General features: G+C 39.3%; 1 protein-coding gene across 1 annotated transcript; it reads right to left on the bottom strand.

Annotated features, from left to right (window-relative positions):
* Positions 1 to 205: 205 nt before the first annotated feature.
* BEND2 (BEN domain containing 2) lies at positions 206 to 26,968 on the bottom strand. Its single transcript, XM_054060203.1, has 13 exons — positions 26,716 to 26,968; positions 19,994 to 20,137; positions 16,011 to 16,171; positions 14,770 to 14,841; positions 14,526 to 14,600; positions 10,806 to 10,910; positions 9,252 to 9,299; positions 8,337 to 8,865; positions 6,969 to 7,169; positions 6,310 to 6,431; positions 5,465 to 5,678; positions 4,194 to 4,397; positions 206 to 3,478 (listed from the first exon to the last, which is right to left on the bottom strand). The coding sequence occupies exons 1-13, from the start codon at positions 26,966 to 26,968 to the stop codon at positions 3,243 to 3,245; spliced, it is 2,364 nt and encodes a 787-aa protein (XP_053916178.1). The 3' UTR covers positions 206 to 3,242.

Here is a 26,968-nt window from a genome sequence, read left to right as displayed (position 1 = left end):
CACATAAAACTGTAAGTGACAAGTAAAGTCCAAGAGTTTGCTCTGGTTTACTGAATCAGTTAAGGCAGTTTAAATTTGGAAATCACCTCACCTCAACCAGAACATCTCCTCAAAGCCCTGGTTCTTGCAAGAAGATCAAAAGAATCTTCTCAGATGAAACTGTACCTGAGCTGCAGGTTCATGGTACAAGAAATACGTAACACACATGTATGTAGTGAAGGAGCTGTATGCTAGTTTTATTTGTAAAATACTTTATTCCTAACAGCAAAATACTGTAAATTTATTTTATAAAAGTTAGCAAAAATTAATACATTTGAAACAGAAACAAGAAAACTATTTCTACTTTTATTCAATTACTCAATTCTCTTTTCAACATGGAAGCTATAGGTATGCACCACACAACAGATTTCAGTGCCAGACATCTCATTCAATAAATATATCACTCTACCATTAAAATCTGTGAAGGACAGTGAAACTGTTTCATCAAGCTACTGAAAAAATATAAGCATTTTTGGCTTTTTCTGAGGTTTGGAACCAGTAATACCTAAACCAACAAAGTTCTTGGCATTTACAAGAACAATTGTATAGAACAGTAACAGCAGAATTTGTTAGTAGCAAACAAGAACAACCAAATTTGCAGTACAACAGTTCTAGTAGAAATGATCAGAAATTCAGCCTCTTCAAAATCCTGCAGAAGACTTCTGCAAGGAGGTGGTAGGGGTAACTTAAATTACAAATTTAATGTCTGATAAGGCCATTGCATTTCCTAACTTGCAATAAAAAAGCTGATCTAATTCTGTATATAAGTCTGTTTGTTATGGATAGGAACTAAACTGAGAAGAAGTAACTTCACTATTTTATCCTATTGCTAATGAAAAACAAAACGGGGAAACTTTTGCCTTGGAAAGGACAGATTTAGTTAAATCTTGTTCTGCTATATACACTGGCATAATTTTGGAAGCTACAGCTGGAGCAACTTTGAGAGATGAAACTGGTTCCCCGTGTCAGCCTCCTGAGAAGTTTCTTCCTGTGAAAACCTTGGACACCTGAGACTACACTCAGACATAATTCAAGTGGCAAAGCAAATTCACACACCAGATAGCCAATATGAAGACAGTGAGACAACTGTGTCACTGATGCTGAAAAAACAAGTAAGAGAAAGGCACATGAATAACAAGAAAATCATCAGCAGTAGTCACAGCATAGCTTCTCCAAGGAAATTTGATGCTTGTCCAATTTGATCAACTTTGATAAAATGAGTGGCCTGGAAGAGCAGTGGATATTGTCTACCTAGACTTGAGGAAGGCCTGTGACACCGTTGCCTCTAAGTTCCTGACAGGCTGCTGCTCTGTGGGCTAGAGGAGCAGAGACAGTGAGGTGGACTGGAAACTGGACGAATGGCAAGGCCCTGATGGTGATGATCAGCAACACAAAGTCTAGATCAAGGCCAGTGACTACTGGTCTATCCCAAGAGTCAGTACTGGGTATGATCCTGTTTAATATCTTCATTAATCATCTGGATGATGGGACAAGCATACCCTGGGATGTCGTAGCAGACACTAAGTTGAACATGAACCAGCACTGAGCTCTTGCCACAAGAGAATCTAATGGTATCCAGGGCTGCCTTAGGAGGATACTGCCAGCAGGAGGTGATCCTTCTCAGTGCTGGTGAAGCCACATTTGGGGTGCTGGGTCCAGCTCTGGGCTCCTCAATACAACAGAGGCACAGACATACTGGAGAGAGTCCAGCAAAGGGCCATGAAGATGATGAAGAGACTGGAGCATCTCTCCCTATAAGCAAAGGCTAAGAGAGCTCGAACTGTTCAGTCTGGAGAACAGAAGGCTCAAAGGGGATCTCATCAGTGTATAGGAATACCCGAGGAGAGGGTGCAAAGATGACAGAGCCAAAAGGATAGAAGCAGGCTCTTCTCAGTGGCACCCCATGACAGTACCAGAAGCCAACAGCACAAACTGAAACACAGGAGGTTCCTTCTGAACATCAGGAAGCACTTTTTCACTGTCACAGTGACTGAACCCTAGCACACGTTGCCCAAGAAGGTTGTGGAGTCTTCATCCTTGGAGATATTCAAAAGCTATCAGGGCATACTGGTGGATGTCTGGCTCTAGGTGGCCCTGTGTGAGCATGGCTAACAGATCAACTGACCTCCAGAGGTCCCTTCCAAACTCAACCATTCTGTGAGTGAATATTCACTGCACATCTTTCAAGATTTTAAGTGAATGAAGGCAGGATGACAAGTCTCTAGAACAGCAGCCTACCCACACAGCAAAGCAAATATGCCCAGCCTTGTAGAACTGAGTATTAAAAGGTAGGATTATGAACTTGAGAAGGCATTCCACTGATGTTGGTCATCTCTGCATAGCAACCGTACAGCATGTGTCCTTTGTTTTACTTGAAGGAACAATGACTTGAAGCTAATAGAAATTATTATTTGTCAAATCTGAATCAGAATCCAAATCTAGATGAAAGTTGCAGCAGATTTGCTTCCTGTAGACATCCAAACCAGTGGATGAGACATATGCCACTAAACAGCAGACCAGGCCCCTGAATAACTATTTTCTTAATTTTCACAAAGAAAAAAACAGAACCAACCACTGAACTGTTTGTTCTGAATGCTTTTTTGTGCAGCTGAGTCAGAGCAAAGAAAATATTACCAACTGTACTTACATTGCTGTCTGCCTCTTTCCTTATCCTACAAAGACTGCTATAGGAGGCCAAAAAAAGAGAGAACAAATTAGCTAGATGCAATAAAAAAAAATTCTTTTCACTTTCCGCATTGGATGTTTTTGCCTAAAATATGCAATTGTGGAAGCAAATTTCATTTCTCACACATAATGAGATATAGCTGGCGATGAGTCTTTCACCAAGGAGGAATATTATTTCCTTCACATGTTTCTATCTGTTTCTGCCGACTTGATGTGTAGTGTACCTTTCTAATCACGTTAGCCTTTCAGAGTCAATGAATCACGAGAAGAAGGTGCTTTTAAGGGAGAGCACACTGCAAATGCTACAGGGAACTGCGGAAGTAATTTCTGAGGAACACAAATGCTACTTACACAAAGCATTAGTGTTCCCAAGTCTTTTGCTAACTTGGGTCTCAGGAAATAATACTATTAAGTGCTGCTGACAACTCAGCATAGTAAGACAACTAAACGTAATAGGTTTCTACGTGGGATTTATAAAAACCTGTTGAATTAAGATTTGAGACAGATGTTAGAGACCTTCAGTCCATGAGATTGATAGTGTCACTTTCAAATGGCCTGACTGAAGTAGGACTCTGTGGAGGACTCTTTGCATTCAATCGTGGCACTGCCAAGGCTTTCCGTCGGATTCCAACCTTAGCTTTTTTATGGTCATGTCTGAGACTGCGGATTGTGCTGTTTATGGCAGCCACACATGCCTTCCAATCATATCCAGTTTCCTTTAGATCAAAGGATGGATAATTCTCTTGAAGAAAGTCTAAAAATAAATAAGTATATGATAGTGAGTTATCAATTATTTATGCAAGCTATATATTCTTCTTGCATGTAATTAAGCCAAAATAAGTGCATGCTACTACAACAGCACAGCCAGGCGTAACACAAGGCTTGAAGGGCAAAGCTAGACAGCAGATATTTCCTCCCCCTTTCTGTTTAATTTAAAAATGAGTAACAAAAGGTCTAGGCATAAAAACAAAATATGCAAAGAAAGCATGTAACCGTGTACGTGGGCTTGATCCCTGGAAGTTCTGAACAACTTTGGCTTCTAATGTGGTCAACCACAGCAAAGAAATCTCAGGGGCCATTTCAGCATGACCAGTATTTAGCAAGACCAAGCCCTCCTTCAGAGGATCTTTGACACCATATTCACTAAAATTAAACACAGCAATTCAGCATAACACAGCCATATAGAACAGTAACAGAAAAACTGCAAGAGCTTGTTCCTTACCATACTGCAACAAGATCAGTAAACAAATACATGAGTTAAGCAGCCATCAGAAAAATAAGGTAAGACTACTGCACCTTTCTCCCCTTCAATAAGTAAAACGAGTACTTTTAAAAACAGGTTTGAATTTTTATTTATCAAGGAGTGATTGCCCTTCTAAGCTTACCCAAATTACATGTTTTCTGTAAGCAAGCCTCTAAAACATTTAAATAAAATTATCATTTTCATTTGAATAGAGATTGTTACTTACCTCTGAGAGCATTAATTCTGTTGCAGTCCAGTGGGCTCATGCCACGTTCAAGATTGCCATATACATTGCTTTTTACCAGCACATCTTCAGTGAACATATGACGAATTAGGTAGCGAGCTGACAACTCTGGCCGAGACTTCCCCTTAGCTACATAAATGACTGAGAAAGGCAACTGAACGTTGCGCCATGGACTTCCAAGGAGTTCTAGAACATGTCAGAGAGAAAAACAGAGGGAGGAGTGAGAAATTTTACTTATGTAATACTGACCATTCTTTAAAGTCGCTGTACTACACTAAAACTAGGACACAAAGTTGTCTCAGAAATTACCACTGCAAAACCATGTAACACTAAAGTTAATACTGAAATGCAATATAATGCAGGAAAATGTCCAAGTAGCCAAAAAACTCTGCCTGTTTTACAACAATGTAACAGCTCTTCTGATATGCTTCTGCAATGTAACCTGCATTATTAATGACTGCTTTCTTAATTGTTCTCATCTCACCTGAAAAGACGATGCTATTCCAACTACACAAGTAAATTAAAGTTCTGCTTTTTCAACAGTTAGATACGTTAAGTGGAAAATGAAAACCAGAGTGCATATTTTTTAACTATTTCAACCTGGTTCTGCCGTAAATATAAAAAATAAATAAATAAATATCCAAAATACATGGTAAATCAGGAGGTCTGTGGGATCAGACTAACAAATTGTGGGTGCAGGAGCAGATCTGATAGAGGCCTAAAGTTATTCTACCCAAGAAAATTATTTTCAAGGGCAACTAATCTCATTGCCCTTGAAGCTCTCTAGAGGCATCACATGCTGCACATGAAATTTTTTCCATGCACTTGTATGTTGTTCAATTTTATTTTAGAAAAAACAATAAAGGCTGCTTTAAGATTCCATTTGTCCTAAGTTGTCAGTTTTACAGAAGGCTGTGCTTTTTTTCCTGAAACTGCAATACCATTCAACAGAGATTGTGAGCTAGCTTGCTCCACTAAGGTAGAACATCTACCAAATGAAGAACTGGGCAGCTGTGAAACAGTTCTTTAAAAATAACTTTTCGGAGAGTATGAACAGGTTGTCTTACAGCCGAACCTTCCAGTCTTAATAGTGGATATGCATTATGGGACACAGGTAGATGCAAACACAAAGAGTCGCATAGTTCAGCAAATCCCATTAGTATGCAATTTAACCTACAGTAGGATCTTCTGCCTTTCACTGATCATGTAAAATGTGACACACAAATCCAGAAGATGCAGATTTCTTAGTTTACCCATAGGTTCCAAAGAGTGCGTTTTCCTGACCGAAGGTGTGTGGAAAGCTTCTGGAAACTTATCCAGTTCTGAATTCTCCAGTTTGTCAGTTGTGGAGTTGGTCATTTTCTGAGAGTTTTGAAAATTGCCTTCACTATCTTCGTTATAATTTAAATCTACGCAATGAGATGTATCTGGAGCATCAGCCACTTTTTCTTTCCCTTCTGCTGTCTCCTGCAACATTAAATGAGGTTAGCATATGCAGTGGGAGAAGCCTACCAGTTTTCTAATTAGTGTTCCAGTTCATTTCCCATTTAGTGCAAATTAGATTCCCAATATTTATAATATAGTTACTCGTGAATTTCAATAATAAAAAACCCAGGTGAAACAGATACTAAATATTCACAGATTTACACAAAAATTTCTAGAAGTAGATGTAAATGGAGTTACAGGTGTTTTGGAAGTGACGTTTCAGTCAATGTGAAGTTGAAATGCGTGGCTGGATATATTTGAAGGAAAGCCTGTGGGAACAGAAATTAGCAGCTACATATTTCAGCTCACAATCACATTTGACACTACTTCTCGGCAACATTTACAGTGCTTTCTTTTCAGTATCCTATGTTTTAACATCTCTTAAATGAATGCTGGACACAGGACCAGAAAGATGAAGAGCAAGTGAAAAGGATATGCTTCCAGCACTCCTCATGTGGAACCAGTGCTGCCATCAGCAGACCTATGCTGAGCAATGCAGCAGCAAAATCTGAGGAATTTCCAATTAGAGGACTCATATGATGAGGAGTTCAAATAATTTGAGACAGAAACACAAGCTTAGCACTTAATAAGTTACCACCTTGAGTCAACTTACTGGTTTTACTTTTGTTTCAGAACGTAAACAGCGGATCATGGCATTGACATTTGTGATACAGGTTTTCCAGTCTTTTCCATGCTCGCTCAAATCATAGCTTGGAAAGTTAGTTGCAAGAAATTCTGCATATAAATGATAGAAAAAACTTTTTTATGCTTTATGACAAAAGCAGTATTTAAAAGTATTCCCATTTAGAAAGAATGAGAGAAAGCTACGAAATGTCTCATATTTACTGTTCTCCATTTAGAAGCTTTAGATTTCCAGCTTTATATTAAAGATGGTAAACTCATGTTTTAAAGTTAAGCAGCACTGTGAATTCAAGATGTGCACTTACACTTTTTTTGAGGTGTTGTGAGTAGTGCTTTTATTATTAAGAATTTCCTGGTAGATTTAAGGGAAAGGTATGATTTATCATACTAACTTAAAAGAACAAAACAAAAACACCCCAAATCCACACACAAAACAACAAAAAAAACCCCACAGAAACCAGTGACAGTGTAATGTCAAAATCAAGACAAAGCACATCCACTACCACAACTGTAAGTTCACCAGTTGCTAGACAATGATTAGCAGCAACATACAGAAAAGAACTCCTTATAAGTTAAAAACTTTGTTAAATACTAAGGAAGTAGAACTGTGCATTTTGAAAGGTAAAATACCTCTTATTGCAGCAATTTTGTTTGGATCCAATGTTCTCCGCCCTCGTGCACTCACTCCCATAATGCTGCACAATAACGTTTCCTTGGGGAACAAGACACGAACTAAGTAGCGCGCTGCATACTTTGGTTTAGTCTTTTGCCGAGCTTTCATCAAATAGTTTCCAAGAACTTTTACATTTCTCACTGGGTCACCAACAAATTCTTTTGTAAAACAAAAACATTCATATGAAAAAAAATTCCAAAATCCCAAGCAAGTTGTCAAAAAAGAACACTTTTTCAAGCTTTCTCTTGAACCTCTATGGTACTCTGCGTACATGTTCTCTTATCACAGCTAATTCCACTATGTATTACTTACCTTTGCTTTTACAAAAACAGGTTTAGAATGTAATGGTAACAGATATAACTCTTTAATTCAAATTAGCTACCAATATAACTAACTGAAATAATAATACCCAAGAGAATATATTAAACGATAAGAGTCCAAAGTGTTCAGACTGGCCTATTTTGCACATGTGCAGATATCATATCTGTTTTCAAGACAACGACCCATGAAGAATGGCCTATCCGTACACAGTACTGCTAAATCATACACTGTTTACAAATTCAGACAGGCATCTGCGTATTTCACCTACTATTTATGCAGTTCTTCAGCAGTATAAATTTGTTTTTCAGACCAAAGGCCTTCCATGTAACTCCAAGATTTATACTTCAGAAAGAAATGCATTAGCTTTTAAAACATAGTGATATTTTAAATGAGCTTGTTTATTATAATGCAATGATTTATGGAAATCTTCATTTGCTATGAAATTAAGAGTTTTGAAAGAAACCGAACACTGGAGAATTTGAGGACAGAAAGGATAAAAGTCTCCCTAAGAAAACAACAGTTATTTCGTTCACACAAATCCGGTTGAGCTGCTTCCTTGCTTAAATGCAAAATGGATACAGGCATATGCCTCACTTAGCTTTACTGGCAATCTCTTTTGTCATTTTAAACATATGCATAGCATGCATACATTACTTATGACATATACACAGGTTTGAAACAGTTTACATCAAGAGTACAAAAAAAGAAAGAGGGGCCCTAGCTTTCAAAAACTCAAATCATGTACTGTAAATCAAAGGCTTGCGGTAGTCAATAAACTGTATACGCACTGCAGAAGTTTTTAAGTCCCTCTGATGTATTAAACATTCCTACAACCTCTGTTTCAAGAGTTTCAAACAGTATTCCATGATATAAATGCCTGTAAGGCAGCCAGTTCTGCTCCTTTACTTTTGCTAAATAAAAACTCATTTCTTTAGGCATATTTCTTTATAGTAGCAGCAGGTCTTTAGCCTTCATTTCTGAGTATTTATTACAAAATAACTCACCAAAGCTAGGATTGATGGAGACTGAAGAAGACGGTAGTTCTTTACTAATATTCACACTCCCAGATGTACTTTTGTAGTTGGCCACCACAGCATTATTTCCCAAACTGGTCTCAGATGGTACTGGCATCGATGATGATGCCACTGTTGAAGATGCCACCGTTGAAGATGCAACATTGACAGTACTTTCCACAACACCGGCTACAAGATTTGATTGTGGAGAAAGGTCAGGCATCCTGTTAGCTGCTGTGTATGATGAATGCAATGAATGCGTAGAAACAATAGTAGGGAGTGGTGGGCTCTGTCTATGAACAGGCTGCTGTGATTCAAGCTGAAGACTCTGTGGAACATGTTTTATTGTGGAATTGACTTGAATATGGCCATTTTGTAAAGCAACCCTTATGACTGGGCTATGCCTTCCCTGGCCTGATGAAGAGAGATGAAGACTTGGTTCCCTTTCCATGGATTTTTGTACTCTTATTTTTCCTTGAGGGAAATGACTGGAACTTCTGTATGTAAATCCAACCGGTTTCTGCAAATGGGAAGCACAAAACAATCAAAAGTTTAAATTAGACATATCGGTCATTTTTAATTTTGCAAACCAGAAAGACTAGATTCTAGTGATATGCTATTGGCAACAGACTCTTCATTGAAACAGTGATTGTCATGAAGCCAGTAGTATTACTTTTTAGCCTTTCTTCTACTTCCGTTTATTCTTGCATTTCATTCCAACACTAAGAATTTATCTAGTCAGCTTCAACATTCCTCAAGTTTTTTTCCACTTGGGGTGTTGGCACAATTGCTTTCTAAAAAGCCAGACAAATACATAATGGGAAAGGCAGCTTTGTAAAGGCTCTTAAAAGAAGTTCTATAAAGAAGAAGAGGGAATATAAAATTTAAAATTTGCCAGCCATTTACCCAATCTGCTGAATTTTCAAGGGATGTCTCCACTGCCACGTTAGCTTCCTTTTAAACAAGAAAACAAAAAACCAAAAAACAATTCATTCTCTCTCCTGGCTTGTCTTTTCATTCTTGGTAGCTGAAAATATTATACATTCAGATCTTATCTACAATTGAAGATTCCAAACAGACTAAGACAGATAGACAGAGACATTCTATACTTTCCATCACTTGAAGTACTTTTATTAAGAAACATACGCATCCTAAAGCATCCATTGTAGTTCAGAATACAAGTCACTGAGCATGAGCTAACTAATGTAGCTGACATATGTAGGTTTGGGGTTTTGTTTGTTTTGTTTTTCTTCTTGTGTTTTTTTTGTTTTGTTTACAGAAATCTGATCATATTCCAACCTGGTAAGCTTTAAAAAAAAAAAAAAATCTATGACCAGTAGAAAGCCTTATGTGTCTGAAAGTTTTTCCACTTCTCTTGCTATTGGATTGGATCTAATAAAAAATCCAGTACCTTTACGACCAGACTTTCCTTATTTATATCCCTAGACTATCACAGATAGAACAATGGTACAGCTATAAAAAAAAAAAATCTATCGTATTCCTGATCATTTTAAAGTGCTAGCAGAACCTAAGGAAATGGTTGGGAGGTTGCATTTGCTGGCTTCCCCCTTTACACCGTATACCAATAAAAATCTGAACATTACAGCAGCTGCCATCCCACGTGATCAGAGGGAAAAGTAAGAGTGCAGAGGTCACAGGGCCCAAGTGTAGATGATAAGACTGGTTTGTTCCCTGAATCTCGTATTTTTGGATGTGTGGACAGTACAAGCCTGGTATCGTCAATAAAAATGAATTCCCAAATATAACAAAGTAACCTATTGATAACTGACACGCATGAAGAATGTCACAGCTTTTACTCCCCTTAAAGCAAACAGCTTTACTGATGCCCTGACATCTCATGACAGTAAGATCACTTCTGCCACATTAAGAGCTTGGCAGTATTCTTGACAAAGAAAGGTCATTATGGATTTTATGACCTTCTTCAAAAATCACCTGTTATGTTTGCCTTTTAAAGAGCACTGTTAAAAGTACTACTATTCTGTCTCCTTAATTAATAGCGGATTCACCATATAGGAACAAAATGGATAGTGTGTACACAACACCAAACCTTCTTAACAGTTTTGAAAAAAAGGTGTTTTATTAAAAAAATATACAATTCTATACCATAATGGATATGCAACAGACTGCTGAACTCTAAAAATCAGTTAGTCAATTGAACCAGCCTGGTATACAAATAGAATTTTACAGCATCTATCACAGCATCCTGAATTTGATGTGGGCCACTGGCCATTCTGTGACCTCTGGTCAATAACAACACAGGAGACTGACGCTGGAGGATAGTAAGAAATCTGGAATAATTTAATTGAAATGGATTTTAAGTCGGCTACTTTGCTACTAATTTTAATCTTAGTGAGAGTAGAGGATTTTTAAAAAAAAAAATTAGCAGAGGAAGCCAGAGCATTACAGTAAAAATAAATTTCTTAGGTCTTTAGTACTTACTGGTCTGAGCACCAGTGGCTTTACACGAGTATGCTGCATTTCTGAGACCTTCCGATGAAGCAGGTCAAATTTTCTATCCAATTTCTGAATGGCATCATACATGGCCTGAGAACAAACATAGAAGTGAGAACAGTATTGATGCACAAGAAATCAGTTTAAATTTAGAGAATTAAGGGCAAAATTCCTCCCATAAACTAGGTAAGATCAGTAGATAATACATACATTCTGTAAGCATATTAGAGATCAGCTTAGATATAAAATGCAAATAACAATGGTACATGTTATAGTGAAAAGAATTTTTTAAAGAAGCTTACTCTTGCAACTTTAACATGGCTGGCACTTAAAGGTTGTTCTTTCTCCTTACAGCAGATGTTTTATTACCCATTCGATATGTTTTATTTTACACTGACAAGCTACTGACAAGCTCTAAGTTATGTATTATTATATGTTACTTTAAGTTACCTGTAGTTTCACAGTACACAAGTAAAAGGCTTGTATGCAGCCACCAAAATGCAGATTTCTGTATCACCAATGGGAAATATATTTAGAAAAACACAAACTGTAAAGTAAAAGTCCCAACTGGAATTGAATGTGGCCAGGGATGTCCAAGACAGCAAGAAGGGCTTCTGTAAGTACATAGGTGGCAAAAGGAAGGCTAGGGAAAATGTGGAAACAGTTGAATGACACAGTGGACCTGGTGACACAGGACATGGCAAAGGCTGAGGGATTCAATGCCACCTTTGCCTCAGTCTTTATGAACAAGACTGGCTTTCTGGACTCCCAGCTTCCAGAGACCAACGAGAAAGGCTAGAGCAAGGACTACAGACTAGTGGAAGAGGATCTGGTCAAGGAATCCTTGACCAAGCAAACTAGACATACATTGAAGTTCAAGGGGCCTGATGGGATTTGCCCACGACTGCTGAGGGAGCTGGCTGATGTCACTGAGAGGCCACTCTTGATAACCTTAGATCGATCATGGCAATGAGAGAAGTGCCCACAGAGTGGAAGAAGGCAGATGTCACTCCTGTCTTGAAGAAGGGCAAGAAGGAGGACCCAGGGAACTACAGGCCAGTCAGCCTCACCTCCACACCTGGGGAGGTGACAGACTCATACAATCATTTAGGTTGGAAAAGACCTTCAGGATCATCAATTCCAACCATAAGCCTAACACAGCCAAGTCCACCACTAAACCACATCCCTAAGCATCATGTCTTTTAAATTCCTTTTAAATTCTTTCTTTTAAAATCCTTTTAAATTCATCCCTGCCCACTTCCCTGGGCATCCTGTTCCAATGCCTGACAACCCTTTTGTTGAAGGAATTGTTTCTAATATCTAGATTAAACCTTCCCCGGCATGACTTGAGGTCATTTCCTCTTGTCCTATCGCTTGTTACTTAGGAGAAGAAACTAACACCCACCTTGCTGATGGAGCAGCTAATCCTGGAAACCAATTCCAGGTGTACAAATGACAAGAACATCACCAAGAGTAGTCACAGCACGGCTTTACCAAGGGCAAGTCACAGTTGACCAACCAGATAAACTTCTACGATGACATCACTAGACTAGTAGATGAGGGTAGAGCAGTGGATATTGTCTACGTGGACATGAGGAAGGCCTTCAACATTGTCTCCCTTAAGATCCTCACAGACAAGCTGCTGATGTACAGGTTGGATGAGCAGATAGTGCAGTGGGTTGAAAACTGGATGAATGGCCCGGCCCAGAGCAGCACAATGTCTACTTGAATGTTAGCCAGCAAAGGTGGTTGCATTAGGCAAAGTATGGCCTGCAGGTTGAGGGAGGTACTCCTTCTCTTCTTTCCAACACTGGTGAGGCCACAGCTGGAGTGCAGGGTCCAGCTCTGGGCTCCCCAGTAGAAGAGAAACATGTCTAGAGAAAGTATAGCAAAAGCCTCTGAAGGCAATAAATGGACAGGAACCTCTATTCTATTGGGAAAGGTTGAGGGAGCTGGGACTGGTTCAATCTGGACAACAGAAGGCTCATGGGCAAATCTCCTCAATACATACTAATACCTGAACAGCGCTGGCAAAGAGGACAAAGCCAGGCTCTTTTCAGAGCTGCCCAGCAGCAGGACCAGAGGCAATGGGCACAAACTGAAACTCAGGAGGTTCCCTCTTAACATCAGGAGCCACTCTTTCACTGTGAGGGTAACTGAGCACTGGCACAGGTTGCTAACAGAGGCAGTGGCGAGCCCCTTCTTGGAAATATTCCAAAGCCATTAGGACATACTCCTGGGCCAGGAGATCTAGGTGGTCCTGCCTGAGTATGAGGGTTGGACAAGATGACCTCCAGAAAATACCTTCCAATGTCAACCATCCTGTGATTCCATGAAAATGAGATGTAAATGACGTCCAGAGAAATCAACTCAGACATGCCTTTCAGAACAAAGATGGCTTTGAAATCAATTCCATTCAGATTTTTTATTATCAAAGAACAAAAGATAGGGAATTTGAAAAAAACTATTTATTTTAAGTGTCTGATCTTTAATCCCCAGTGTCAAGTTTTCTTTCAGATGGTAATAATTCATGTTGCCTTACTAAAGCAATCAGGTAAAAACTTTTTAAAAGCATTATTGTAAAGGCCCAAATTTTCAGACATAAAAGCCAGAAAAATCAAAGCATTCAAAGTCCATCAGTTATTACTATAAGTTACTGTGCAATATAGAAAGTTTTCTTCAGTGTTTCCATGATTTAGCAACGCAAACATGATGCTTACACAGCAATTTAGACACACAATTGTGCCATAACAGTGTAAAGGAAACGGATAGCAGAATATTAATCTAGAATTGAAAAGACACTGCCAACTTGAAAATACATATGAGACACATGTCATCGGGTATCACTGCAAAAACCACATGAGGACATTACATCTACACAAGTTGAAGAGGAAACGTGCCTTTAACTAAATAAAGCAATTTCCTTTGTTGATCTACTGCATAACTAGACTTCATCCTTTTTTAAAAAGAATACATATGGCTATGACAAAAATTGCTAGACAGATTTGTAGAAGATAAAATTGAAAATAATTGGAAATTTTATCAAAACTATCAATTAGGTTTCAATATGATAGCTATCTTGTTAAAAAATTAAATATCCTTAGATAAAAGAATCTATAAATCTTCCTCAAATTTAGAACTATTTCAAGTAAGCACTAAAAGACCTTAAAATCAGTGTGGATGATACAGGCATTATTAAAAGGCTTCATGTAGCCCCAGGTCAGATATACTGGGAGGAGGGGATAACACTGAAGTGAAGGAGATGGAAAGGGGCTAGCAGGCAGCAAAAGAGGCTGTAGTTTCTCATTAGCACTACTTGCTATAGCATGCTTTCCCAAACTAGTGGCAAGAATGTTTGTGACAATCAGTCAATTTTCTTTCTCAGTGTTGGTGAATATATGCTTAAGGAGACAAGACAATAATACTCAATACTCAAAAGTCAAATCTTTCCTATTACTGTGAAACCCTTCCCAATAAATAACTAGATTTTACATTTTGTATTAAACTTAGTGTTTGAAAAGTATCCACGTCAGTTACAGTGTGAAAAGTTCAGAGAATATGTAGTAGTAGATTATTTTCTTACTGAAAATGTTGAAGTTAAATGGGTAACTAACAAATGAACAACCAGAAAGGATGAAGTCATAGGTTATCAAATATACAATGAAACTAACTGTTTAAATGGCATTTCAGAGATTAAAAAAATAATACCTGGCAATAACAGAGGACCTCCATAAGAGTTTTCTGCTGATCTCCAGTGTAGGAAGCTTCAGATACAATACTCCCCTTTTTCAGAAAAATAATAAGAAAAACATAATATATGTACAGTCTCAGGATATTACACTAAGCCAACAAAACTCAACTTCCAGCATCATGTGCAATTTTAGTCTATCCCAAAACATGTATTCCCCAAGTGTCTTTTCAAAGACATTCAAGCAAAGGAAAATTAACTTACACATTCATAGTCTGGTTCATACTCATAAACGACACTGTCGCTATCTTCGTATTCTCCTTCCCCAGCTCTCATCTGGGAAATAACATAAATAACTTTTGAAGTTTTGAATAATGAAACAATTTAAAATACAAACTACAGAGAGAACCTCAGACACTTTCAGTAGTAGCTGTATTCCCTCCCTTGGCTACAATATGGCACAGTCATGTCATTTATGTGCATGTGGTTAGGTCATATGAATAATCAGCTCAATTTATTTTAAGAGTGACTTATTCTGGTTTAACATAAACCTCTTGCAAATTTATATAATGATACGTATATTTATTTGGTTATTCTAAGGTCAAGAATTTTCTCATCTAACTACATATGTACTATACAGTGAGGCTTATGTAATTATGAGACTCCATGTAGATTTTAACACGAATTTGAACAAACTGATTTGAAAAAAAATGTGTATTTATTTCAACATGTAAAACTCAGCACGCAGAAGCTGTAAAAATGTCTAAAAGACATAATTTTCTCACAGCTTTAAGACTGCTCTCAGACAGGAATCAACAGTGCCACCACCTGGACAATTCTGACATTTTTCTTTTACTGGATGAGAGCTGTTTCAGTCCACCGTACATCATTGAAGACATGAGTCTGTCGTTGTCACTCTTTGGGTTTTGTTTGGTTGGTTGGTTTTAGTTCAGTCTTGTCTTTGTTGTTTTTTTTTTGTCCAAATAAACTCATATTTATTCAGGCCTTATTTTAAAAAAGGAAGGTTGGGGTTGGTGAGTGGTGTTTTTGTTTTACAACAGGCAGAATTAAACACAGTGGAACTGCTTTAAAGACATTTGATTGTTAGAATTCAAGAATTAAATATGGTGACATGAACTAAGCTTCAGGCTGCCTCAAGTTAACAATATACACAGCCTGGCTTTGTTCATGGAAGTAAAACTTTAAGTTTCAACTCATATTATAGTAAATTGCAGAGAGATATTTACTGAAAAAATAAGAGTATCTACATGGGAAATCAGTATAAGTTAGTATAAGTTCCTCTCCGCTGTATGTGCTGGTATACACATGTACAGTATCCAGCACAGCAGAGTTTTACTCTTGATAGAAGCTTCCATGCACGACATGGGTATCCTACCCAGGATGTCATCAAATGAGCGTAGAAAAGTGAAGGAAAAATTACACTTCCAATAACATTGAAACTGACCTCAAAAAAAAAAAGGGGGCTACTATTTGGGGGAACATACCACATTCTGCCTCAACAGAGAAGGGGCAAGTCGTTTTCTTTTATTATGTGAAAACAGAAAATCCATTTTTTCAGGGTTGTAACCATTTCCTCTCTGCATACTTGCAGAATGGCTCATTTGTGATGCCACTTGTTCAGCTAGCGTCGATAAGCCTTCGCTTCCTGGAAAAGTGGAGAAAAAGCAAAGTACATCAGCAGGTTTTCCACTGCATTAAACGTGTTACTACAAAAAACATGCACTGTCACCCTTTTTTCACTTTCAAACTGCTTGCTTATTTCGAATTTGTTTATTTGCATATTATTAAACACTTAGTAATCCAATTTATTTAGATCTGAATTTATAAATTCAATTTACTGTTCTTTCTTGCAAACTCTCTCCAGCCTCCACTTAATTTTCACTGTTCATTCTCTATTTTAATTTCCATGTCCAACTGTACAAAAATCACAGATTTGAAAACCTCAACAAAACCCATTAACTAAAATTCAGGCAATGTAAAGACAGTACCCATTTGTGTAGTCTTCAGCTGTCCCATCCCTACTCTTATGGCCCCTCCTACCAGTTTTGTCACTGAAGCACTGCAACAAAAAAGATCTGCTCCAGGTATCTCTTCTGTTAAACCAGTGTAGGTCAGGGTCTATGAAAGCCAAACTATCCACAAGTGGCACACAAAATGCCTCCACTTCTTCACTGTGGGTCTGGCACACAGTTAAAAAGCCATTAGCACAGTTTATCACTGCTCTGTCTTAATTCTTTTGAAGCCCGCACAATTGCCAGACCTAACTTTTGAAGAAGGTTGGAGGATTTTCACAGTTAGATGAAAAAACCATCTCTCTACTGCTAAATCTGCCATCCATCATTTATAGGTTTCTACCTCAAACTTTCCGGTAAGGGCTAAGGCAGCTCTTTTAAAAAGAGAGAAAATCACTCATAGCTATAGATGGACCAAGCACAATGCAGATAAGATGATACAGAGAAGAGAAGATATTAAAAGACAAGTAAAGCTTAAGAAGCTAAACAAGACCTCCGAAGGTTTCAAAGAAATAAGGAGAAAACTTGGCTGGCATAAAAAAGCAACACCAAGTCTCTGCCATACTATGTGCTGTGAAGTAGCTTTCTGGAGCTTAGGCAAAGCTGAAAAGCTCTGGTAGGGAAGTTTTATGGATACCTACAGTAAGTTCCTCTCAAGGAAAAGAGGCTTCATGAGAAAAGTTACAAGGGTATTTCTTACTACTTTTGCAAAATAATGGAATTAATTTCATGGCCCAACATCATGGAAGTGAAGAGAAAGAAAATTAATCCAATGGGATAAGAGCAAGGTAAGAGAAATACTGAAAAGCAATAACAACTGCTTTTCTTTCATGCACCGAAGAGGAAGAGTCGGGTGCAAAACAGAAAAGTAATAATATATTCAGTATCATAAGCTAGGAAAAAAAAAATCTCTTTCCATTAAGAGCCAAGACAAACATAGCAGCAGAGCTGGCAGATGCTACCTAGGCAAATCTGTGGTAAATTTAGATTAGTGTAATTAATATAATTTTGAAATTACAATCAATAGCTGAGTAATAAAAATACAAAGGCAACTACTTATATTTGTTCTCTTAGATTAATATTATAACCTACCTACCCTCCCACACAGCATCAGAGTTTGCTTCCTTTCCCAGATCACCTCACCTCTCTGTCTCCACCCTGCAGACCAAGCTAGCACTCATCTCCTAGCACTAGGCACCCACAGGACTGAGAGCCTGGGAGATGGCAGCACCCTGTGGGACCAGTGAGGCAAGAGGACATGCTGAAAGTAGTAGGGGTGCAGGGCAGCAGGATTAACACACTGGCACAATGTAGTCCCTCTAACGTCATATCTTCTACAGCCAAACCAGAATGCCAGTTCACATGGAAAAACACTAGGTCCCTGGTTTAATTTCATTTTAAGCATCTTATGCTAATGTTAAATAACAGTCTTTCTGATTAGCTTCCCAAATTTAGATTTGGGCACAAATAGGAAGACATCCCTTACTCCCCCCAGCAAAAGCAATATCAAGTTTTGTACCAGCAAAAGTGATAATAAGTTTGTGGGCATAAATGGATAAGTAAAAAGTATAACAGAACTGTTCTGCAGCAGGTGGGGAGAAATAAAGACCTAGATCTGTATCTTAGTGATGCTGAGCTTGCTCTGCCAAGACAAAAGTGAAATAAACTAGTTTGGACAGGCAGAAGCAGATCTGAAAAAAAGGCACCGCTCCACAAGACACTAGCACAAGATGGTGGTTGAATAAAAACAATCAGAGAGAATTTCAGTTCAAAGAGTTAAGTTCAACAGTTATATTCAAGATGAACCAAGCCACATTTTGGTTATATATCTCAGCGTACTCTATTTCAGTGTTAGGTACTGTCTAGCTAACAATCTACAACAACAGAAGCTGTAAGGACAAAAATGACAAAAACATCTTTTAACTTTGAAAAACCAACTATACCCACTCATCATTATTCCTTTGTCGATAATGAAATAATTATTTATGAGGACTGACACAAAAGAGAAAAAAACACCAGACTAACCCAACAGCTTGGGAACCAAGAATGGAAAGGGAGAGACAAAGAGATGGGTTGTAGAACATTGTCTCACTGTGACAGTTCAGGAAACATTTAACTCAATTGCTTCACTCAGTACAAGGGGAAGTGCGCCTTCAAATATAGATGTTTTCTTACCCTTAGCTGGAAAATGTTAGTGTGCAGGAGTGAACAGCAAGTTAACATCAAGTTTCTTGTAAAACTGAAGAAATCCGCAACAGAAGCTTTCGATCATTGACTGAGAATTATACTGGAGAGATCCCAAAGATCAAATCGGTGCTCAAAGGAACCCATTTTTGTCAGTAGAAGATGTGAACGCAAAACCAATAGAGATCCTCAACAGCCTTTCAGGAAATCATCTACGGAATTGCTTTGAATGTCAGCAACACTGTATGCAGCCATGTGCCAACTCGGATGAGAACTATTTTGAAGGTGATTGTAGTTGATTTTCTTCATTTGTTACATAAAAAGACTTATAGGCACAGTATTGGGTTTTTTTGTGTCAGACCTCACAGGTCTGGAAATCAAGGTCTGCAACTGTTTATGACAGTTTCTTGGGCAGGAAGTTTTATTTTTGTTTTGTTAAAAACACAGACAAAATCCAAAATAAACAATTCAAACCCTCCTTCCCCAAACATGTTTTTAGATGTAAATGTACAAAAAAATTACAGTATACTCTCCTGTCAAATAGACGATCCAAAAGATTAAAGGTTCTCAGAAGCAGCTAAGAAACACTAGGAAACGAGATTTAATTTCACTCTGCTGAAGTGAAATGCTTACGAGTTTCTCTAGAAAAATCAACTGGCTGAATAAAAAAAAAACCCTAAATAATAAGTGCCATCACTTAGTTACAGTCATTTTGCTTGCTAACTTGGTAATACTGCTGCTGACTTCTTAAATGCTTTTAACAACTATGATTAATTTTTGTCTGGGCCAATGGAGAACTGGGCAAGATTTCTAAGAGACTTTGATCTTGCATGTTAAAATAAATACAATGAATTAAAGACAATCACCAAAGGCTACTTTCAGCTACTAATTTATCACCTTAAGCAACCACCTTGCTATCATTGCACATCAGTACTCCCAGTGCTCCACTAAATTACACTGGATAGATTATCAAAAAACCCTCAGTTTTTGAGTTAGGTTCTTCCATGACAATTATTTTCCAAATAGCTTGCTAATTCATTCCTAGGTATACTTACATTATAAGTAAAAAACTTTCTAAAACAGATAGCCTCACTATTAATGAAGCAATAACTAAAAAGGTTCCTCTTTAAATGCATTGCCAGGCAATTTCTAATAAAATGTCTTTTAAAGACATGGCCAATACAGAAAGCATTCAAGACAGCAGTACTGAAAACACAGCATTAAAACTAGTCATTAACTATTAGATCACAATAGAAACGAACAGTGATTACCATAGGCAAGTTCAGCCACATGGTTAACAACACTGTTTACTTCAGAGTTTTCTTCCATTGACATGCAGTCTTGTATGGATGGTCCATTTTCTCCATGGTCAATAATCACTGCTTCATCATCCTCAACATTGATGGAGAGATAATCTATTAGCAGACGCAGAAAGAGAAAGAGGTAAGACTAGACACCATTCTGCATATCAGATGACAACTACAGTGCTTGTATCATATCTAGCATTACCTGTATTGTACCACAGACTAATTTAAAACAAGTTTCATTTCAGCATCTAAGTGTGAAGTCACTTTTAAACACAGGCATCGAGGTTTTAACACACAGTAGAAGGGAGGCAGCTTACTATTGCTTAGTTGGCGGGATTCCTGAAACTATCCAGTAACTAACTCTTCCTACATTACCCTGCTTTAACAGGAACAGCTAGAAGCCAGTAACAATGCCACAGTTTACATTCAAGCACATGACAAGACATTAATTTTTGGTTTTAAATTTTACTTTCATAAATAAGAAATGCTTTAGTACACTTGCAACAAATCAGGCTACAAATCCTAATGGTGCATTTTGTACTCAGATGAAACCAAACATCAACTCCCAATGAGATGCTGTGCAGAAACACTGAATGGCAAATCTCCAGTACCAATCCTTTTCCAATAAAGCATACCACATCACAAAAAAATGTCCTCGTTTCAGAATAACTGTATTTTAGCTATTGTAGCTAGACCTGGTGGTTTTGAAAGGTTAAAGGAGGGAATGGAATTTATTCTTGATGAAACAAATTAATGGATGGAATCATACCATGAACTACTAAGGTTAGGAAATAACACTTAAATTCAGCCAGCACACATGCACAATGACGCACTAATTACAAGAACATATGCCTTATTTTCCACAGGATCTCTACGCTGTTCAGTGCACAGGATGAACTGATCTCCAGGAATGAATTGGGGCTGTAGGAGTGTAAGAGTGGTCTGGTTCTTTACTCTTTTGTGAACAATTCACTCCAAATCCTGCTCTCTTACCTCTCTTCCAATTTCTTAAAAGACCATAAGGAGGGAAAGAAACTGAATTCCACAGGTCATAAAGTTTTCCCTCTGGCCAGTACTCCTATCTAATCCCAAAGAAAAAAATACAGAAGGGTTTGGGTTTGTTTGGATTTGTTTGTAATCAGACTAGAAAGGACTTCACTAAATAGAAGGGTCTGTTCAGAAACACCCATCAATTGCCACGCAGTCAACAGCTAAGTTTACAGTAGTAAAGCCAAAAAGCTAGTCGGGGCATAGTTGCCCTGCAAAAAGGAGTTCAGCTGAGTGGGTGTGAGCTTGGATATGCTGCTTAGGCTCAGAGAACTTCTCTTGGCCAGTTTTAATTAGCTGTATAGAAGTAAACAGCAGGACTACTTGCGAACTTAATTTAGAAGCAGCTTTTAGCAAAATATTTCAGCGTTGTTCACCGACTGAAGTCCACTGCACGCTAACTTGAGTTATTTGCATGTGTTGAATTATTTAACTGCCTATCACAGGCATAATTTTTTTGGTTGACCATCATTTAGTAGTCTACTACTTAAGTTCCTACTTAAGGAAGGAGTTAACTGAGAGTCAGGAAAAGTGCATCTGCAATGCAGCATGTGGGAACAGAATCCTCTCTACTCATTTTCCCAACCAATACGTGCCAGGTTACTGTATGGCCTGATAAATGCCCTACTTACAGCTGGGCCTCTGCTGCCTTGCAATCATCTTTCTACCCCTAAGCAGAGGAAGTGACACAAGATGTACATTATCTGTGCAACCTTACAATGCACAGATTTTACCCATATATTCATAACTTCTGCCACAAATCTCATGCCTTGCTTTGTCCCACTGGAAACGAGGCAGGAAAATCAAGCAACTATATCACTCAAATCTATGGCAGACAGAGCAATGGGTATAGAACAGGGGAAGTTCTGTGGAACAACATGTAAAAAAGACAAAGCAGCACCATCTGGACTAGAGGAAGGCCAGTATGATCAGAAGCCAAGAGTGTCCACAGCTGGCTGATAATGAAAGCAAAGCACAGTGTTCCACACCTTTCACCAGTTAAATAAGCTTCAAAATCAGAATTACAGCAGTGCAGTGGACTCTAGGGAGAAAGTGTTTCCAAACTCTGTTGCTACAACAACTCACAGCTGAAGGATAAACATAAACCAAACAGGAAAATATCAAAAGGAAAAACACTTCACTTCCAAAAGTTATCTAATGAATTACAACACATTTCTACAATGACGTACAAGCAAGGCAGCAACAAGAAACAGTCTCTCAAAATTTTCAACCTCTTAAGATGGCAGTCAGGGTCCTCCTTGCTGAACATGGCTGCTCTCATATAGGGAATGGAAATTATTCCCTCTCAAGAACATCACTCTCACATGGACAGTCAGGAAATTTTGAGATTAGAACACATGACCCATTTCTACAAAGGTTTAGCAACATGACCAGTCACTGCAACAATAAGGAAAGCTGATCCAAGAAATGTAGACCCTCCTGCTCTGCACCAAGCACTTCTTCCTTTTCCTAATGTATTCTAGTTGCCTTGTCTCTAAAATCAGTGGGCAAATTTAAATGTCTTTTCTGTAATTGACTAAGTTCATCACCAAGAGAATGTCTGTGCTCAAAAATACTATCGATACGGAGTAATACCATACATGTACACCACAAACCAGCATGAAATGCATATCTGTCTCTCAAGTAGAAATCGCAAATTGCCATATTCTGTGATTAATTTGTACTCCTGAAAAAAATAAACAAAAATAAAGCCATCAGGATAGTTTTTACTTGTAACTTGAAGATGCAACCGTGCCAAGTTATTAGTTTCATTGCATTAATAACTTCTTTGACACAAAATATCATGACGTAGATATTCAGACATTTCCAGTAAGTCTTGAAAGGAAATTATAGATTTAAAAAGCGTGATTAGTAAAGTATTTTAGGCTTATATATTTTAAATAAGGCTTTTACTGTGACATGAACTACATTACAGTAAGACTCACTAAACAAGCTGGTTTATCCAATAATTGGAACGCGTTACCAGTTTAAGAGATTTCTGAATTTCTGCTTGAAACTGAAGTGACAATCATCTAAAAATAGTAAACATCACCAAGCTAAATTCCTTCTCAACGCATGCTCTCGGTTATGTGGTATATATAGACGATGACTTATTATTTTCAGTAAGGCTGCAGGATGTGCTATAAGGCAGAGGTTCATAAAAAATGTTGTACAGAAAATAGTTGCAGACAGAGCAGTATTGTGAAGTGACCAAATTAGAAAGCAAAGACTGGAGGTGTTCTTTTTAACTTGAAAGCTGCTTATGTTCACTGTTTAGAATACTTCCACCAGGAATTCTTCTTTGCTTCTGCAAAAAAAAATGCCACCTAGCAGGTATTTGTAGAAAGTTAACTTAAATTGAGTCCAGCTTTCATATTGATTTACACGCAAAAATGCCCAACTGTGTCTAACTCTGGATCAGAAGTTACATTACTAGATTATGTTACAGTTTTTTATACAGCAAAGTAAAACCAAGCATCATAAAGAATTTATTTCCAGTGGCCAGTAGAGAAACATATTTAAAAGTAACTGTTACTTGAAAATGTCCTTTTTGAAAACTCTGCCATTTGATCAACACATTCCAGCAACCAAATGACCGCTTATCTTTTTACTACCGCTTGATCACTCATCCCCTAAAAGTATAGGCTTTGGTGAAATGAGGAGAAAACAGAAGAAAAACAGGAAACAGAAGAATGAAAGATGATTAGAACAAAACTGCAACATAAAGAAAATGGAGGGGGGGAGCACCAACATGGACAGACCACCAAAATAATTTAGAGATGGAAAGATGACATTCAACTTTAAAAAATATTTTTTTAAAAAAAAAGCAAACAAAAATAATAACTCCATAAAAAAACCAAAACCCTAAAACTAAACACAAACTTTTTCAAAGCCAGACTTAAAAAGGCAAACATAGAAGCCAAAAAAAAGTCAGCAGCAACTACAAACTGCATACCAAAGCAAACCAAGCAAAGCAACCCTACCCAAACAATTGAAAAATATATCAGGGAGCTCACCTAGGTGTAAACTGAGGCACAAAATGAGAGCTAGCTGGCATTAACTTGGACCACTACTAAATCCTGTTCTATTTATGGTCTGACACTTATGCGAACATACACAAAAAAAGGAACTAACACAAGGGAGAGCACAGTGACATCAGTGTCATGATGCCTTTTGGGGTAGCATTGCATCCCAGCTTCAAATAATTCTTTGCATATTAACTCAATCTCACTGCAGACGTAACTGAGACTTTAAATCACATTTCTGCATACTATGATGATCAAAGCTACAAGCATAGAAACACAATCAGATTTGATGCCTCAGCTGAAGACAAACTGACAGACTACTTTTCTTTCTGCAAGTACATTACTAATTAAATACGCCACATAAGCCAGTGGGGTAAAGAAGGACTTGTACTGACTCAGACATTACCTGATGAATTATATTGTTTTTTTATAGAAACAGAAATGCAGATAACCATGAGGTATGAAATGGCAAAGAGATGTGGATGAGAGAGTTGGAAGCACAGACTAGCTCCAAATCCCATCCTCGCATCTACTACAGAGTTCCTGGGGGCTGCTAGCAGAAATCACTAAAATGAAACCAAACTTTACACAGAAATCCAGTGTTCGTTTTATAAGAGTTCAGCTAGACATATCTCTGTACTACTGCAAACTTGATCTCTCCACTCCCAAGTGCAGTAGCCAGCCACAAAAGCTACGTGTAAGACAAAACAGATTTCATAAAGCTGCTTAAATACTGCACTCAGAAAGATTGGGTTCCATCTACCTCAAACTGTATCCTTTAATTTACCATACTTCTGATAATTTCGTCCTTAATCTTGATAGGTTGTCACAGATCAGAGATACCAGAAAACTCTTATCAGAGATAAAACGCTTATCAAGTCTTTGAACCATGAAACAATAGTTTATTCAGAATGCTCTAGTCAGAATTTGCATGGCTGACATTTGCAACAGATTAAGACAATGGGATCATATACTGAGTAAATACAAACCAATTACTATGGTGAAAACTGGAATAATGAAACCAGATTTCCTGTGGCTTTAGGTGTAATATTTGGATTACTGAGATGCTAATAAGATGAAAACTCAAGGTAAAAGAAGCCTCAGAGAGGTCTCTGAAGTTTACGAAGATTTGAGCTAATACTGCACCTTTTCACTGAGGAAATGGCACATCTTTTCTACTTCCAGTGACTTAGTACAGTCTTATTATTTGTTTGGATTACAAATTTATAGACTAAGCCGATCAGGAGACCAAAAATTTTAGGAGAAAAGAAGGAACAGACATTCAACATGTTACCCCATACATTCGCTTCCTCAGGAGAATATCAGGATCGCTATGCTCCCACCTTCCAACATCTCAATCCTACCCATTTATTTCATTCTGACACTTGTATAAATGCACAGTGGCCAAAGTACACAGAAATATAACGATTGTTTTTTAGTCAGAAAAACTCCCTGGACCATGAAGTCACAAGGAAATCGGGCATCTGAGCAAGCAACAACCAGAACCTATTGAGAGCAGAGGTCTGTGACAGCAATAACAAGGTAAATGAGCTGAAAGTGATGTGAGACTGTATGAATATTGCTCCCTAACAGCAAGGCGAAGCAGGTAACTTACAGAAATGCACCTGTTGTGATCCAAAGCAAAGCCCATCCACCTCTAAGTCAGAGGAGTTGCACCAGGCATTAGGTCTTTGAATGGTAAGACCATGAGGTCGGGCACCTCTCTTTATATGCTGGTACCCAGGATTTTTATCTGAGTAACCAGAGCGCTCGGGAAGCTGCCAGGGCCAAACGACCAAAGCCTCTCAGCACTCCCCCACCTCGCTCACCCACCATCCGGCCTCCAAGCTGAGCGGAAGCTTCTCCCACCACGAACCACCCCCTACTCCCACGAGCCACGCTAAGCCGCGGCAGGGCCGCTTCTGCCCAGCCAGAGCCCTGCTGCCAGCCCCTCAGCACTCCAGGGGCGACGCCGAGAGGAAACCCCAGCCAGGAGCCCGCGGGAACAGAACGAGTTCCCCACTCCCTCAGCCCCGCCGGATCCCACGAGCCAATGGGGCGGAGAGAGCCAATGGGAGCCGCGAGAGCCACTGGGCGGGGCGAGAGCTAGTGGGCGGGGCGAGATCCTATGGGGTGGCGAGAGCCAATGAGAGCAACGAGGGGCGGCGGCAAGCGCCAATGGGCGGGGCGAGAGCCAATGGGAGCAACGAGGGGCGGTGGCAAGAGCCAATGGGCGGGGCGAGAGCCAGAGGGTGCGTGAGAGCTAATGGGCGGGGCGAGAGCCAATGGGCAGGGCGAGAAGCAACAGGAGCAACGAGGGGCAGCGGCGAGAGCCAATGGGAGCAGGCAAAGGCAGCAGCGAGAGCCAATGGGAGCAGGCAAAGGCAGCAGCGAGAGCCAATGGCAGCGGCAGGAGCCAATAGCTGCACCATCAGGCAGCGGCGAGAGCCAATGGCAGCGGCGAAAGGCAGCGTCTCGGCCACTGGCAGCGGCAGCGGCAGGGCTGGGCCAATAGCGGGCGGGCGCGCCGGGCGGGGCGCGGCTCCGCCGAGACGCGTTGTCGCTGCTAATGCGCGAGTGCTCCCCGCGCCCCCTGCTCGGCGGGAGCCTTACCCTCCTCGGACATAGCTCGCCGGGTTCCTCCTGTGGGGCGGGCAGGGCGAGCCGGGCAGAGGCAGGTGTGGCCGGAACGCGGCGCTGGAAACGGAAGCGGCTTCTGCGGAGCGAGCGACGAGACTGTGGGGAGCGAGCGCGGCTGCGCGGGACGAGCGGGACCGGCGGGGCGGGGCCGCCCGGGAACCCGCCTCCCTGCGTCCCGCGTCGAGGTGCGAGGGCGGCTGCGTGTCCTCGTCGCGCTTCTTAGCAT

The sequence above is a fragment of the Cuculus canorus genome, chromosome 1 (genome assembly GCF_017976375.1).
Source record: "Cuculus canorus isolate bCucCan1 chromosome 1, bCucCan1.pri, whole genome shotgun sequence".
Lineage (NCBI taxonomy): Eukaryota > Metazoa > Chordata > Aves > Cuculiformes > Cuculidae > Cuculus > Cuculus canorus.
This window is presented reverse-complemented; position numbering and strand designations above follow the sequence as displayed.

What these genes read in the sequence shown, in the direction of transcription:
- BEND2 (XM_054060203.1), bottom strand. Translation starts at nt 26,968, where the DNA reads ATGCTAAGAAGCGCGACGAGGACACGCAGCCGCCCTCGCACCTCGACG. An exon ending in CAAAATTGCTGCAATAAGAG is followed by an intron (nt 6,432 to 6,968) that starts GTATTTTACCTT and finishes ATTTATATGCAG; the next exon opens with AATTTCTTGCAACTAACTTT. An exon ending in CTGAAACAAAAGTAAAACCA is followed by an intron (nt 5,679 to 6,309) that starts GTAAGTTGACTC and finishes TTAATGTTGCAG; the next exon opens with GAGACAGCAGAAGGGAAAGA.